The sequence below is a fragment of the Oncorhynchus gorbuscha genome, linkage group LG06 (genome assembly GCF_021184085.1).
Source record: "Oncorhynchus gorbuscha isolate QuinsamMale2020 ecotype Even-year linkage group LG06, OgorEven_v1.0, whole genome shotgun sequence".
Lineage (NCBI taxonomy): Eukaryota > Metazoa > Chordata > Actinopteri > Salmoniformes > Salmonidae > Oncorhynchus > Oncorhynchus gorbuscha.
In genome coordinates this window covers 76,672,045-76,689,611 of record NC_060178.1, presented here as the reverse complement: position 1 = coordinate 76,689,611, position 17,567 = coordinate 76,672,045, and the positions used below count along the sequence as shown (strand labels likewise).

At 43.4% G+C, this 17,567-nt stretch overlaps 1 protein-coding gene across 6 annotated transcripts; it reads right to left on the bottom strand.

Moving 5' to 3' along the window:
- Positions 1 to 3: 3 nt before the first annotated feature.
- LOC124038345 (acyl-CoA desaturase-like) lies at positions 4 to 12,002 on the bottom strand. Of its 6 annotated transcripts, none has more exons than XM_046354114.1 (6): positions 11,870 to 12,002; positions 11,279 to 11,561; positions 9,712 to 9,842; positions 8,560 to 8,765; positions 3,864 to 4,096; positions 4 to 2,262 (listed from the first exon to the last, which is right to left on the bottom strand). In XM_046354114.1, the coding sequence occupies exons 2-6, from the start codon at positions 11,508 to 11,510 to the stop codon at positions 2,063 to 2,065; spliced, it is 1,002 nt and encodes a 333-aa protein (XP_046210070.1). In that variant the 5' UTR covers positions 11,511 to 11,561; positions 11,870 to 12,002; the 3' UTR covers positions 4 to 2,062. The 6 variants fall into 6 exon arrangements, with proteins under 6 accessions (XP_046210070.1, XP_046210067.1, XP_046210069.1 ...); XM_046354111.1 differs by having other exon boundaries at positions 11,279 to 11,556; positions 11,870 to 11,940; XM_046354113.1 differs by having other exon boundaries at positions 11,782 to 11,883.
- Positions 12,003 to 17,567: the final 5,565 nt, after the last annotated feature.

Below are 17,567 nucleotides of genomic sequence, written 5' to 3'. Positions count from 1 at the left end.
ACATGCTTTTCAACATGTAGAAAATTTGGTTTATTTACGGTACATACAGTGGGTAGAACATTCTTAGAAAAACAATGCTGCAGTTTTTTTTAAGGCATTCAGACTTCAAGAAGTTAACACTGCACAAAATAATTGCACTGAGAAAGGTAGACCAAAGTGTGACAAATGACAATTTCACGAGTTCGTAACTAATCTGGAATCTTATTTTCTTCAGAGCCAAACATTTGTTTAACCATTATGCAAAAGTGTCCTTAATCCCTCAGAATCTGATACTATACAGAATATCCCAAGGATGCAAAGATGGTCTTTCCTTTTACTTTTGAGTTAATAGCTATATGGGAATAACTTATTTAAGTCATTAAAATAACTCAACCACAGCTCCAAAGCAAATATTCAAAATGCCATTTTTTCCCCTCAGTACTCAGAAGTAGAATTCCTATAGCCCTAACCCCAGAGTGTTAACTTACAATTGATGTACCACCAAATTAACTAAACCATTGGCTCGTCCTTCACCTCCCCTGTCGCATCCATCTTTATCTAGACATGTCCACGTCTATTAAGTGGGCGAGAGTCGACTAAATTTAATTCAAGATACCGAGAGACGACACCTACACAAATGCTCTCAGCCTCTTTCACCTTGTCCTATTGGAGGGAGACAGAAGTCCCTAACGCTTTTAACGTCAGCTGCAGTAAGAGTAAAAAATAAATACAAACAAGTATTATTTTGTATAAAGACTGATCAGAGTTTGCGTTTTAACTACGTTTCAGTGCAGAAGTGTCTGAAGCAGGATGGAAAAAACCCAACCAGGCTTCTGTTTGACCATCCGACTGTAGTCACAGGCACCATTGCCCCCACAAAATATCCAGAGGTATAAATCGTGTTATACAAATGAAGAGACCTTATGTACATCCCAAATGGAACCCGACTCCATATACAGTGCACTACCTTTGGCCAGAGCCCACAATGGGCCCTGGTCAACAGCAATGCACTATACAGGGAATATGTGCAATTTGAGATCTGATACCTTCATCCTCTTCTACAAGAGGAAATCATCTCCTGTGAAGAGCAACTTGGACAGGAGGAGTCAACTGGTGCAATAATATGCAACGCTGCCACATAACTGCACTTCTACACCAGCCTATATGGAATATGGTCTGGTATACAATGACAGCTCAACAGTATGTTGACTTAGAAGTAAGTAGGGCTGTTTCAACACAGCAGCTTATAGTAAAATAAGACTGAAGTAGGGTGGCTTAATAAAAAGCTAATCATGTTCAATTATAAAACTTACATTTCATCTTAAACGTAAATGTAAACTTTTGACAAAAAGGTGGACTTCCAAGGATTTAAGAATTTTTACTCCACGCTGAGTGAATGAATGTCAACAAAGCGTGACTGATAGAAAGATTTGGATCCATATGTCAGAATCATTCAGCCCAAATTGAAATCGACACATTATCAAAACAAATTTCACCTACTTAGCCTAAAATGTGAAGAAACCTCAAACTTTTCACAATTTCAAGTGCCACAGAGGGTTAATTAATAATCGCTCATGAATAAATTAGAGGTTAATGCCCTACCATCTTCATTGTTGGTGCAGATGGCACAGGCAGGTAGTTTGGTTGGTATAATAGTGTCATGCATTACAGCGTCTATCTCCGCCACACACACTTCAGTTTTTTCCACCAATAGTGACTTACTCTTTAAATCTCTGTGCTAACATACCTAGCTTAGCCAGGCCATTAGATCACTTTGCTTAGTCACCTCACGCATCATTCATTTAAAAAAAAGTAAAAAAAAGAAAAAACACTTTACTGAAAGGTCTAGGACCGATTTTAAAGCCAATATTAGTCTGAGGAACTCAAGTATAGGTTTTTAACTCATAACACAGAAGCAGACATCAATGGACCATGGTTTGATCACTACTAACTGCAGCACTACTAACTCCATCATCAATACTGCAATTTACTACAGCTACATTCTTTCTTTCATTGGTTTAGCCTGTTTTACCGTATCTGGCATCGGTCGCATCAAGTCCGTAACTGTTTGAGACAACATTACTCAGCCAGTCTTGTGGCTGCCGTCACCCGTTCGCTGGGCACGGGCCGAAACGAGTTCGTGGGACACCCTCTTGCAGTCCTTGGCCAGGCCCAGAAAGCACATGAGGTCTATGAAGGCAGTGGTGATGTTCATCTTAATGCCAAACTCACTGGTGGCATAGTCAAAGGGGAAGGTGTGGTGGTAGTTGTGGAAGCCCTCGCCTGGCAGGAAGGATACAAGGGGACAGGAAAGTCAGGTTAAAACCATAAACCAATAGCCATTCACAGGTGACAGCAAAGACTAGATTGTGAGAGAAAAAAAAAGGAAAAAAGAGCTGGAACCCCCCCTTTACCCCCATGCACCTGTAATACTATAGGTGTGCATCTATGCAGCTTACTTTTATGAATAGGATTCAAAACAATCTGATCACCATAATCGATGTAAACTAAAGCACGGCGTCTGAAAAGTGCTACAATATGGATGGCTAACTTGAGTCCTGGAGGGCTGCTGCGTGCAACATTTTGTTCCAGTCAAGCATTCAAATACATGATTCAAAGTTAAAGTCTCCAACTTGAACCAGAGCACTCAAACACCTGCACAAACTACAGCAGCCCTAAGTCAAGTGTTGCATGTCCGAGACGTATTCATTTATAGATTGAAAATATAAAAAAAACACCATTTCATAGATTTCTTTACTGGGGTTACAGTCAATTGAACAAAATAATTCATTAGACCCTAATCTATGGATTACACATGACTGGGAATACAGAGAGGCAACGGTTGGTCACAGATATTTTTTTTTATAAATTGGGCCTCGGGATCTCATGGTATCGCTGTTAGTTAGCTGTGTTAGTTAGCTGTGTTAGTTTATTCGTAGCTTATGCCTACCCATACCCCCACCATGGGGCACTCTGTTCACAACGTTGACATCAAACTGCTCACCCACATGACACCATACACGTGGTCTGCGGTTGTGAGGCCTGTTGGGCATACATACTGCCAAGTACTCAAATGTTGGTGGCTTATGGTAGAGAAAATAAATTAAATTTTCTGGCAACAGCTCTGGTGGACCTACCTAGTCAGAATGCCTATTGCATGCCCTTGACAACTTGAGACCGGTTGTGTGACAAAACTTCACATTTTAGAATGGCCTTTTATTGTCTCCAGCACTAGGTGCACCTGTGTAATAATCATGCTGTTTAAATCAGCTTCTTGACATGCCACACCTGTCAGGTGGATGGATTATCTTGGTAAAGGAGAAGCGCTCACTAACAGGGGTGTAAACTTGTGCACACAATTTAGAGAAATAAACTGTGCAAACATTTCAACTCATGAAACCAACACTTTGCGAGATACACACTGTAGGCCGAGACATCGCGCCATGGTAAAAAAAATAAGTATGAAAGAAGCACAACTGTATGCACTCACTACCATAAAACACTAGATTAGAGTCTGCTAAATGACTCAAATGTAAAAATGACAAGTCCCACTCGTTTTAAGCTATTTAACTAAAACATGATGATTTTCACAGCTGATAAACAGGCAGCTATACAGACGAGAGTTTATAGTAGAACATGCAATCAGTCAGACTGAAGCTCTGATTTCACACAAACAGCAGGATCTCTTGCACAAAGTAAACACAGGCCACTGGATTAGAGAGTTCCGCCTCACTACACCATCCAGGCTGCATCAGCTGCTTTGGGAAGGCTACAGTACAAGTGTGGTGCTAACAGCCTTCTATAGAGTGCAAGGCTCTGGACAATAGTAGTGCTCCAGACAAATCCCCCCCTTAAATATATATTTTTTAAAGTCAGATCCTTACCGATGGCACTGAAGGCCACGAAACGGTTCTCACTGGGGTTGATGTTATGGTCATAGGGTCGGTTGCCCCACATGTGGGCTGCAGAGTTGACCAGCCAGGTAGCGTTCAGCACCAGGGTGTACCGCATGAGGACCGGGATGAAGTAGCACACCCACAGGGACTCACCCCACAGGTACCAAGGAACCCACATGGGCACCAGGAAACACAACAGAACCACAGAGAGCTTGTAGTACCTAGAGGGGACAGAGAGGAGAGAGAGGAGGAGACATTGGTTTGGTGTGTCAAATACAAAGAAAATCTATAGAGCTCCACCATTCATTTTTGGGGTGGGTGGGTAAGATTAGTATTGGAATTTATATGAGTCAAACAAAAGTAGCTTTGGAAGTAGAACTGGAAGCATCATGTTGAATCTAAATTAAATTAAAGTTAAAGCTGGGGAAGTTAACACCACCCCAAGCACCTATATTCATAAGAGTTACTAAACCATGGAAGGTCACACCTAGTTCAGTACCAAAAAAAGTACGTTTTGAAGAATTCAATTCAGTTGATTTAGTCTTCCACGAAAATGTTTAAAAAATGACCCATTTCTGTGGTGCTACGTCCGAGTACCCACTGCCTGCTGAGAAATGGCAAGCCAGTCACTGTACTTTGTGTGGGTTTGGACCAATCGGGGCCCTGGCAGCTCTTATCAATAGATCAGTCAGCCAGCGTCATCATGGACACCACAACCTATAGATGTAGGATCTTAAATTTGATCTAGTAATGTCACAGCAAAATAATCCTGAAGCAACCAGATTTGAACATTTAGTCCATGCTGCTGCTTGATTGGTAATATGCTATTAGCTGGCTAAAAGTGACATGAAAAGTGCAATACTGTTAATATAACAGTGTGGGCTTTCAGTGAATTTATGTCAATTAAAATGACAGGGTGTGCCATTACCAACAGCAACCCTGGAGCAATTGGGGTTAAGTGCCTTGCTGAAGCCACAGACTGAGCTGACAAGGTGAACAGGGATTCAAACCTGCCACCCTCAGATTTATTTTACTAGGTCTCCATTATAAATGCTTTGGTGCCAAACTGCTGGCAGTTGAGAAAAAGTCAATAATTGGGAAGAAAATAAAAATGCCATTGTTGATTAGATGCTTTTCCCCCAAATGACACGGGCGGAGCATGCATGAGGGGAAATGTGGATATTTTGGGATGTGAACACTCAGTGTGTTTGATCTGACAAAGAGCCGTTTCAGATGGAAACGTTGTCAACCAGAGATGGCAAATCCAATTGAAGAGGATGTTAACCGCCGTAAGACATTGGAATTCACTACTGAAGACTATGCCCATATTATGACAAGACTGTTTGACAATCATGTTGAAACAGAATCACTACAAGAGACATCTGCATCTCCACACTGTCACTGAGCAACTATTTGCGCGAGAAATTGATCCCACAAGGCCTTGGTCTCTGCTGATTGTGGGTGCCTTCTGGATTCTAGGGGAATTTGTGACCAGTGGTGCAAAATTACAAACAAATGCTCATTCCATCTGATGGCTCTTATTAGCTGAGCAACTGGGTGGAATACATGAGAATACACAAGTGGTGCGATTACAACTGCACACGTCAATAACTGACCCAGAAAAACTCAAATATAGAGAGCATAATAGTGACTGTCAAACAAACCCTCTGGAGAAGCGTTTCAGACAGTGGGGTTACCCAGAGGAATGGCTGCATGACGCAAGGGAATGTTTATTTTTATTTTTTAAATGACCCAAGATGACAGCCTCACGCCCAAACCTCTCCGCCATCCTGACCAATGCTTCCTTCAGTACCCCCCACTTGGTAAACATTGACCACATTATATAAAAAAAATTAAATCTGGTACATCTTGAGCACTGATCCACAACTGGAAAAACATTTAAAAGAACCCCCGCGGGTCGTCTTCAGACGCACCCCCAACATCAGCCAAATGTTGGAGAGGTCTGATCTTCCACCAGTGCCAAGCAGTACCTTTCTAGACAACGTGCCGGAAGGTAACTTATAGATGTGGCGGATGCACCCCGTGTAACTTCACGAACAAATGCACAATGTCCATTCACCCCATTACGGACAAGGCCATTAAGATTATTTTGCATCATTACATGTTCCACAAAATGTGATATACCTGATCAAATGCATTTGTGGTCCATGATATTGTGGAAAAATAAAACAAGCTCTGAAAACAAGGAAAGCAGAACACAGGAGTAATATCAGGACCCTTGACCAGAGAAACCCTGTCGCTGGGCATTTCATGGATGCTTGTCACAACATGAGCTCTAAAATACATTGGCATCGAACATGTTAAGACTCCTTAGGAGGGACGGAGATACTGATCATCTATTATAGAGAAGAGAATTGTATTAGATTCAATGTCTCAAGAGTTTGATATCAGACCATTTCTTACCTGAATGTTACTTTACTTTGATTTGTCTTGCCTTCCCAGTTACCCACTTTGTAAATATATATTATGTTCTGGAACCATTACATTGTTATTTAATTATTAGTGATATGCAAATGTTTGTTTCGTTTTTTTTTTTTTTTACACCCACCATGCATCATGTCCACAATGGTCATGTGAGGTGATTTGGGATGTGAACACTGTCTGATCTGACGAAGAGCCGTTTCGGACGGAAACATTGTCAAAAAAAGCGGTGAATTGGGAGCTTCAGTGTGCGGGACATGTTCTATACATGTGTGGAGCACTCAGCGTTTGGTTTACTTTAGATAGTCACGCATAGAAAATCTATTAAAATTACATCTCAATATTGTCAAGTCACTTGTGCAAGTCTCGTGGAACATATGCACAATGTGGAACACACCGGATTTGGTTGCTTGATCATTGCAGTGATAAGACATTGATCTTATGTCCAGTGGCATAGCTGATGGTATAGAGGAAATGCAAAACTCAATGTCATCTGATCACCAGCCACATGCAGTCCAAAACGTGATGTGCCAGTAGTTCTATAACAGTTGGTTTATATGGTGGATTGGATTTTATACAGAGCTCTTTCAAGTGTACAATGACTTAAAATTGCCCCTTTGTGGCACATTCTGTGCATGCTACTGCCAATTGAGGTTTGTTCAACTTCTCCAGAATGCAAATAGACGGCTAAGATGGCGCTGTCTTTTATCCGGTGGCATAACTGATTGTAGATGTGACACATCATTGCCATTTGCATCGACCCCATCTTGCATGGACTATCCACACAAGAATAGACTTAGTGGCCAGTTGATTTGGAACACCATCCCATTCACGAAAATGGTTCGCTCCTTCAGACAGTGAGTCACGTGGCCGTGGCTTGCTATGTAAAGCAGGCAAATGGGCATACAGCTACTGTTCAATTGAATGTTTTAAAAAAATGGGCTAAACGAGTGACCTAAGCCAGGGTTTCACAGTCTGTCAGGGGGATGGCAGAGTCTAGATTTGGTGTGAGCCGCATGAGTCCATGGCCCCATCTTGCCTGCGGACAGTGGTACAGGCTGGTGGTGGTGGTGTGGGGAATGTTTTCCTGGCACACGTAGGGTCCCTTGATACCAATTGAGCAACTTAACGTGACACCTTGTTGAATCCATGCCCTGAACAATTCAGGCTATTTTGGCAGTGGGGGGGGGGGGGGGGGGTCCAACCCAGTACTAGATGGGTGTACGTAATAAACTGTCCACCGAGTGTATAGACACATAACCCACATATACTGCTGCTACCCGTTTTTATTTTTACTCATTATTAAACCTGATGCCTAGTCATTTTACCCTGCCTTTACGTACATATCTACCTCCTACCTCTGCACATTGATCTGGCACGACCTGTATATAGCGCCATTCTTGAGCATTTTATTCCTCGTTTTACAATTACATTTTAACGCTGCCTCGTTGGGACAGTCTCGTAAGCAAAAGCACTTCAAAGTAAAGTCAACACCTGTTGTATTCAGCGCATGAGACCATTTTTTATTGATTCAGCGAAATGTATAAAAATTCCCAGTTGCGCATTATTTTGGCTACCATAGCTAGAAAAGATCTGCGACTTTGAAAGAGGGGTCTCAAAAGGAGCATAAGGGTTAAGGGTGTGGTTGTGTCAGTCACCAGACCAACCCAATTTAATACTTATGGGAGATTTTGGAGTGGTGCCTGAGACAGCATTATCCACCACACCAAATTATTGAATTTCTTGTGGAAAACACATTTTTGCATCCCTCCAATACAATTCCAGACACCTGTAGAATCTATGCCAAGGTGCATTGAAACTGTGCTGGCACCTCGTGGTGGCCCAACACCCCGTTAAGACACTTCTTGTTGACATTTCATTTATTTTGGCAGTTACCTGTACAACACTGCATGATTCAGAGTGGGGGCACTGCCAGGACCAACCTTTAAAAATACTACCATTAAAGGAAAGATAAGTCCCCCCCACTAATGACTGCTACTATATGTAGGTAAGAAACGTTTTACCATATACCAACAGATAACATCGTATTGTGTGGCTCAATTGGTAGAGCATGGGGCTTGCAACATCAAGATCATGGTTTCGGTTTACGCTGAGGCCACCCATCCAAAAATGTATACATGCTCTATAAGCCACTTTCGATAAACGCGTCTGCTAAAATGGCATATAGGAGAAGACATCAGATATGAAGGACTAGACAGGGCAGAGACCCTTCTCTTCTTACTTTCTCTGGAACATGACGACTTTATCTGCCTTCAGGTCCGTCAGCTCCAGCTTCTTTCCCTTCTCGATCACGTCAGGATGCTTGCGGACGAGCAGCCAGCCAATGTGAGCGAAGAAGAAGCCCCGCAGTGCATTGTGGGGGTCCGCATCCGTCTCGGAGTACTTGTGGTGAACCCGGTGGTCCCTCGCCCACTCGTAAATGTCATTCTGGAGGAAATAGAAATGTGGTTGTTTAGGAGACACTATATCCAACACTAACAGCACGTACAGTAGTACAGCTGGGTGAAATGGAGAGAAAAAATATATATATACACATTTATACACACACTACTTTGAAGGTTGTAGCCATCAATTGTCTCATCACCCATATTAGCAAAATTAGTTCATTTCAAAATTTCACATTTCTCTAGTATAGGTGGCGTACCGTAATCAATGATAACAGAAAAATGCCTGCGATAAGTGAGCGGTATGGTTGGTGACAAATCTGTTTATTGTCCCAGCTCTATAGTACTCTATACAGTAGTACACGAGACCCATGGTGAGGGAATCTGGGGCCGTATTATTGAAGTGTTTCAAAGTAGACGTGCTGATTTAGGATCAGTTTCGCCTTTTAGAGCACAATAAAATGAGTCTACATGGACAGGGAGAACCTGATCCTAGATTGGCATTCTTACGCAGATGCTTGATACAGTGCATTTGGAATGTATTCAGACCCCTTTACTTTTTACACACACACACACACACACACACACACACACACACACACACACACACACACACACACACACACACACACACACACACACACACACACACACACACACACACACACACACACACACACACACACACACACACACACACACACACACACACACACACACACACACACACACACACACACACACACACACACACACACACACACACACACACACACACACACACACACACACACACACCTGTTCTTGCTTTGTCATTATGGGTAGTTTGAGAAATAAGGCTGTAACAAAATGGAGAAAATCAAGGGATCTGAATACTTTCCAAATGCTCTGTATGATACCCACGGTATGTATCCTATGCTGGTTACAAATACAATTTCCTCTCTTGAGGTCAATAAAGATGATTAAATTCAGAGATTTCATTCGTTTACCTGGAAGGCCATGGAGTTGGCAAGGGCCAGGAAGACTCGCAGAGGGGTGGAGGCCTTGTAGGACTTGTGACTCCAGAGGCGGTGGGCCCCCGCAGTTATACCCAGGGCACTGAGCAAGAAGCACACAACAGCTACGGGGGGAGAGAGCAAGAGGGATAGGTTGAGAAAGATAAATAGACACCCATGTTTGGCACACACTCACATGCACAGAATCAGGTCAAGCACAGATTTGACTCCCAGTAGATACAGGGGGACATCATATCCCATCCCTGACTTGTTGCTGTCGTGAGTTATTTCTGTTGGGAGCTGGCAGTGGGAGTAGGTATGCATGTCTACTCTACTCTCAGGGTTGTTGTAAAAAATGATTGAATGTGTTTCTATGTGTAGCCAGACAAGGCTGCTTAGGATGTGAGAACTCTGGGCCGACGAACAGCAAAGATATTCTGTCTTGGTGCCATGCAGCCTCTCACAATGGAATGTCTATTGGAATGGCAATTGTTCTTTGTCTCACCCAGTGAAATAATATGCAGTTCAGCATTGCACACACACACAGACAGGGGGGGTATGCAACAGGGGAAACAAAGTTTGGGTCGTTCTGTATAATCCAAGTCATGCTTCATCTGTCCAACTACCTATTCCGGCTATTCTTCTGCAAAAAAACTGCACATACTGTCTCGGTTGAAACAAGCAAACAGATTGGTGTAGCTATTTTCTGATTAAGAAACATTAAACCGAGGTGCCTCAAGGCTAGCCCAAAGGCCAGTAGATGGTGATATTGAGTCTCATTTTACATCCAAAAGATGCAGGAAAGCCAACATACAGGAACACCCCGAACTGTGGACGGCAGTTGCACACTTTTGTTGCCAGCTGCATACAATGCGCTTGGACGGTAAGACCAAAACGACCCAATATCGCCATCTGCCGGCCTTTGGGCTACCTCAGACCAAGCATTCCAAAACGTCTAGGTCGCTCTCTGCACCACAGTAGCCTGCCTATAAGCGCTTCAGTTGATAGGTGCATGCATGGTGTGATGATCAGGTGATAATGGTGTAGCTCAGGTTTCCCAAACTTGGTCCTGCCCCCGTGCACGTTTTGGTTTTTGCCCTAGCACTACGCAGTTGATTCAAGTAACCAACTCATCAAACTTAGATTATTTGAATCAGATGCGTCGAGTTAGAGCAAAAACTAAAACGTGCACCTGGGTGGGGTGGGGGCAGGACCAAGGTTGTGAAACCCTGGTGTTAACTGTTAGGCTACATATTCCGTTACATATGACGAGAAAACTCATTAGGTCCTATAGTATGAATGTGTTTATTATTTCCATGGAAAAAATATTACGTGGGTGTTCCTCAAAATAGACTTTCAACACTATTCTCAGAGGGCAAGCAACATGTCCGTGTAACGCCACTAAGCGCATCAACCAGATTCACCACAGTCTGTTCTCATGTCGACCAGATAAAATATCTTGCGCAGTCAAACAACTAACAATGGCGTAAAACCCCGATAAAAAAAATATATTTTAAAAAAGGCAAATAAAATGGCACATTAGGTAAATGGGGATACTTACTCCAGGCCAGAGTTAAGGCCGAGGTGGAGGGCACGAGCATCAGTCCGTAAAGCGCTCCAGCATGTAATAAAACCATTAATATGACGTTTCTCCACACCAATCGCATCCGCGGTTTAGGGCCCTCTTTTGCTTTATAGCTATCATCAAAAACATCATCTCTCGTAGACGTTTCTGCCACCACAGCATCTCTGTTTTGTTGCTTGTTGGGGTTTCTCGTCTCCGTCGCTGTCATTTCTGCTGTGGGAGTCTGTAGTGAACACGCCGTGTTGAGATGAGATCTGTGCTAGAAAGAGGACAGATAGCTATTCAATTAACATGACAAACACGGGCATCCTCGTTCATCCCACCAAGGAATCGAGCAACTTTAACATCAAGTTAAAGTGCGTGCTCGATTTCCGGGTGCAACGCTGGGATAGCATAGGCTACTATCAAAGATGCACACAAATTGCTATCAACTGGCATCGAATATATCATTTAAAGCGTAGAATGAAGATAATCGTTACAATGTATAAAAAAGGCGCACAAAGCTGAGATAGCTTCTTCGGGCGAACGTTATGCAGCTCTACTCGTGATGATAATGATTCCGCTTACCTAGCTAAACCTGCTGCTGAGTTCTCGTTCAGACGTCGTTTTAAAGACTCCAATTGGTCGAGGAGCATTTGACGCCACCTCTGCCCTGACAGTTTCATTGGTTGCCTGATTATCTGATGTTTAACGTTTTACAACCCCTGACTGAAATACTGAAAGTCATCCAGAAAAAGTAAAAAAAAATGTTTTCACAGTCACACATTATTTCATACTCCTTATGTATAAAATTACGCAACTTGTGTCAACATGGTTGGATAGCTGCTGTTTAATAGGCGTAGTCATCTTTCCAGAGTCAGTGACCAGCAGTAACCTTTAGGCCCATAATTGGGTCATACTCATTACAATAAGGGACATTGCATTCTGTTGCTCATGGAGAGGATGTGGGGTGATGGGAGTTGACTGATACAATCCAACATTATGATTTATCATGTTTGCTCCCAACACATCACTTGGACATATAAGTATAGCTACATACAAGATCCAAGATGGCGTAGCAGTCAGACGTCGTTGTCCTGTCGTGTCCCTTGTATATATTGTTTTACATCCTTTTCGTCATCTTTTTTTTTGACAAACCGCAACATCTAAATACTCTCCCGCAACCCGCCTCACCCAATGTGGTGTGATTCTGCTTTTTTTTCCCTAAAGTATTTATATTTACTTCTGATCTGGAATCCCTCAACTGAAGTTAGCCAACTAACTACCAGCTATCAGTCAGCAAACCATTGCCAGCGGTCATCAGCTAACCTTCAGCTCGGAAATATCTCGTCAGTTCGAACAATGTGACTCTAACCAGAGCATAACGGACCTATTATTTTTATCCCCGGATTCCTACAACAAACTGAACATTTTCATCTGGATCTTCACAACTAGCTAACCGCAATCCCGGATGACTACTCCTGGCTAGCGTTTCCATCCCAGAGCAAGCACCAATTAGCTTGAAGCTAGCCCGGCCAGGGCTCCTGGGCTACCACCGAAGTATACTCCTGGGCTACAATATCCGGATCTCTTCTACAGCCGGTACGGGGCATGGGGTAGGGTAGCCTAGTGGTTAACGCGTTGGACTAGTAACCGGAAGGTTGCAAGTTCAAACCCCCGAGCTGACAAGGTACAAATCTGTCATTCTACCCCTGAACAGGCAGTTAACCCGCTGTTCCTAGGCCGTCATTGAAAATAAGAATTTGTTCTTAACTGACTTGCCTGGTTAAATAAAGGTAAAATAAAAAATAAATAAAAAAGATCCCCTACGACTGGAATACCGACATAATCTGCCTGAGGACTCCAACAGGCTCCTCTACCGCGATGCCCACTGAAGGCCGATTATGCTAACCAACTTGAATCTATGCTAGCGTGCCCAGAAACCGGCTCCTTTTACTCTCTGTTCTGAACGTGCTTGATGGCCAGTTCCTATAGTCTTTAGCCGTACCCTTATCCTACTTCTCCTCTGTTCCTCTGGTGATGTGGAGGTTAATTCAGGTCCTGCAGTGCCTAGCTCCACTCCCACCCCACAGGTGCTCTCATTTGTTGACTTCTGTAAACGTAAAAGCCTTGGCTACATGCATGTTAACATTAGAATCCTACTCCCTAAGTTTGTTTTACTCACTGCTTTAGCACACTCTGCCAACCCAGATGTCTTAGCCGTGTCTGAATCCTGGCTTAAGAAAACCAGCAAAATCCTTGAAATTTCCATTCCTAACTATAACGTTTTCCACCAAGATATAACTGCCAAAGGGGGCGGTGTTGCAATCTACTGCAAAGATAGTAATACAGAACTCTGCAGGCTATCTAAGTCTGTATCCAAGCAATTTGAGCTTCTACTTCTAAAAATGTACCTTTCCAGAAACAAGTCTCACTGATGCCGCTTGCTATTGACCCCAGCTGATTGCCCCCAGCTGTGCCCTCGATACCATATGTGAATTGATTTCCCCCCATCTATCTTCTGAGCTCGTGCTACTAGGTGACCTAAACTGGGACGTGCTTAACACCCCGGCCATCCTACAAACTAAGCTTGATGACCTCAATCTCACACAAATGATCAATGAACCTACCAGGTACAACCCCAAATCAGTAAACACGGGCACCCTCATAGATCCTAACTAACTCGCCCTCCAAATACACCTCTGCTGTTTTCAACCAAGATCTCAGCGATCACTGCCTTATTGCCTGCATCCGTAATGGGTCTGCGACCAAACGACCACCCCTGATCACTGTCAAACGCTCCCTGAAACACTTCTACGAGCAGGCCTTTCTAATTGACCTGGCCGGGGTATCCTGGAATGACATTGACCTCGTCCCGTCAGTAGATGATGCCTGGCTATTCTTTAAAAGTGCCTTCCTCACCATCTTAAATAAGCATGCCCCACTCAAAAAATTCAGAACTAGGAATAGATATAGTTCTTGGTTCACTCCAGACCTGTCTGCCCTTGACCAGCACAAAAACATCCTGTGGCGTTCTGCATTAGCATTGAATAGCCCCTGTGATATGCAACTTTTCAGGGAAGTTAGGAACAAATATACACAGGCAGTTAGAAAAGCTAAGGCAAGCTTTTTCAAACAGAAATTTGCATCCTGTAGTACTAACTCAAAAAAGTTGTGGGACACTGTAAATCCCATGGAGAATAAGAGCATCTCCTCCCAGCTGCCCACTGCTCTGAGGCTAGGAAACACTGTCACCACCGATAAATCCACTATAATTGAGAATTTCAAATAGCATTTCTCTACGGCTGGCCATGCTTTCCACTTGGCTACCCCTACCCCGGTCAACTGCCCGGCACCCTCCACAGCAACCCGCCAAAGCCCCCACCATTTTAGGGCCTTCCTCTGACACCGCCTGGTATAGAAGTCCTGGATGGCAGGGAGCTCGGCCTCAGTGATGCACTGGGCCGTACGCACTACCATCTGTAGCACCTTGCGGTCAGATGCCAAGCAGTTGCCATACCAAGAGGTGATGCAGCCAGTCAATATGCTCTCAATTGTTAGCTCTATAACTTTTTTATGTCATACCCTCTTCACGACTGTGTTGGTGTTTGTGGACCATGATAGATCCTTAGTGATGTGAACACCGAGGAACTCGAAGCTCTCGACCTGCTCCACTACAGCCCTGTTGAATGGGGTTGTGCTTGGCCTTCCGTTTCCTGTAGTCCACAATCAGCTCCTTTGTCTTGGAGGTTGTTGTCCTGGTACCACACTGCCAGGTCTCTGACTTCTTCCCTATAGGTTGCCTCATCATCGTCGGTGATCAGAGCTAGCACTGTCGTGTCATCTATAAACTTAATGGGTGGCAGGGTAGCCTAGTGGTTAGAGCGTTGGACTAGTAACCAAAAGGTTGCAAGTTCAAATCCCCCAGCTGACAAGGTACAAATCTGCTGTTCTGCCCCCGAACAGGCAGTTAACCCACTGTTCCTAGGCTGTCATTGAAAATAAGAATTTGTTCTTAACTGACTTGCTGACTAGTTAAATAAAGGTTAAAAAAATAAATAATAATAAATGATGGTGTTGGAGCGGTCATGCAGTCGTGGGTGAACATGGAGCACAGAAGGGGACTAAGCACGCATTCTTTCATTGTTCCCCTTTAATCAGGGACTGATTTAGACCTGGGATACCAAATGGTTAATTAACAGGTAGAACAGAAAACCAGCAGGCTCCGGCCCTCGTAGGTTGTAAGAGTTGAATACCCCTGGTCTACAGCTTATCATGAGGTATTTGAATTCAGGTGATCAGAACCTTGAGACTTCCTTAATATTATATATTGTGCACCAGCTGTTGTTAACAAAGAGACACACCTTGAGTTTACCCGAGGCCTCCTTTCAATCCTGCCGATGCATAGAAAAAACAGATATATATTATCCATGTCCTTGTTCAGCCACGACTCCGAGAAACATAGGATGTTCCAGTTCTTCAGGTCCCGTTGATAGGATAGTCTCGACGGAGCTCGTCCAGTTTGTTCTCCAGTGATTGTACGTTCGCTAATATAACAGAGGGTAGAGATGGTTTGTTTACTCGCCGACATAGTTTCATCAGTATGCCTTCACGTCAGCCTCTCTTACGCCATCTCTTCCTTTTTTCCTTTTTCCAGAGTCAGTGACCAGCAGTAACCTTTAGGCCCATAATTGGGTCATACTCATTACAATAAGAGACATTGCATTTTGTTGCTCATGGAGAGGATGTGGGGTGATGGGATTTGACTGATACAATCCAACATTATGATTTATCCTGTTTGCTTCCAACACATCACTTGGACATATGAGTATAGCTACAGTACATACAAGATCCAAGATGGTGTAGCAGTCAGACGTCTGTGTCCTGTCGTGTCCCTTGTATATATTGTTTTACATCTTTTTCGTCATCTTTTTTTTGATAAACCTCAACATCTAAATACTCTCCTGCAACCCGCCTCACCCAATGTGGCGTGAATCTGCTTTTTTTTCCCTAAAGTATTTATATTTACTTCTGATCTGGAATCCCTCAACTGAAGTTAGCCAACTAACTACCAGCTATCAGTCAGCAAACCATTGCCAGCGATCATCAGCTAACCTTCAGCTCGGAAGACTCTCGTCAGTTCGAACAACGTGACTCTAACCAGAGCATTTACATTACATTTAAGTCATTTAGCAGACGCTCTTAGCATAACGGACCTGTTATTTTTATCCCCGGATTCCTACCGCAAACTGAACATTTTAATCTGGATCTTCACAACTAGCTAACCTCAATCCCGGATGACTACTCCTGGCTAGCGTTTCCATCCCAGAGCAAGCACCAATTAGCTTGAAGCTAGCCCGGCCAGGGCTCCTGGGCTACCACCGAAGTATACTTCTGGGCTACAATATCCGGACCCCTTCTACAGCCTGGCATGGAATCCCGCAGATCCCCTACGACTGGAATACCGACATAATCTGCCCGAGGACTCCAACAGGCCCCTCGAGTCTCTGGGATTAGGGCCTGTTTGTCTTGTGCCGCCGACTTATTAAAGTAGAACTCTTCATCCAAATTGAGGTTAGTGATCGTTGTTCTGATGTCCAGAAGCTCTTTTTGGTTATAGGAAATGATGGTGGAAACATTACGTACAAAAAAACTTACGATCAGCTGAAAAAACAAATTGGTTGTTGATCATTCCTAGACAACCATTTGCAGGTCTTGCCATAGATTTCCAAGTAGATTTAAGTCAAAACTGTTATTCGGCCACTCCTGCTGAAAGGTGAATTTATCTCCCAGTATCTGGTGGAAAGCAGACTGAACCAGGTTTTCCTTTAGGTGTTCACCTGTTCTTAGCTCCATTCTGTTAATTTTTTATCCAATAAAAACTCTCCAGTTCTTCACGATTACAAGCATACCCATAACATGATGCAGCCACCACTATGCTTGAAAATATGGAGTGAGACTCAGTAATGTGTTGTATTGGATACGCCCCAAACAGAACACTTTGTATTCAGGACAAAATGTTGTATTCGGGCCCAAAAATTGTTGCAGTTTTGCTTTACTGCTTTGTTGCAAACATGATGCATATTTTGGAATATTTTTATTATGTACAGGCTTCCTTCTTTTCACTCTGTCAATTAGGTTAGTATTGTGGAAAAACGACAATGTTGTTGATCCGTCCTGTTCTCCTATCACAGCCATTAAACTCTGTAACTGTTTTAAATCCCTGAGTGGTTTCCCTCCTCTCCGGCAACTGAGTCAGGAAGGACACCTGGTGGTAGCCCCACCA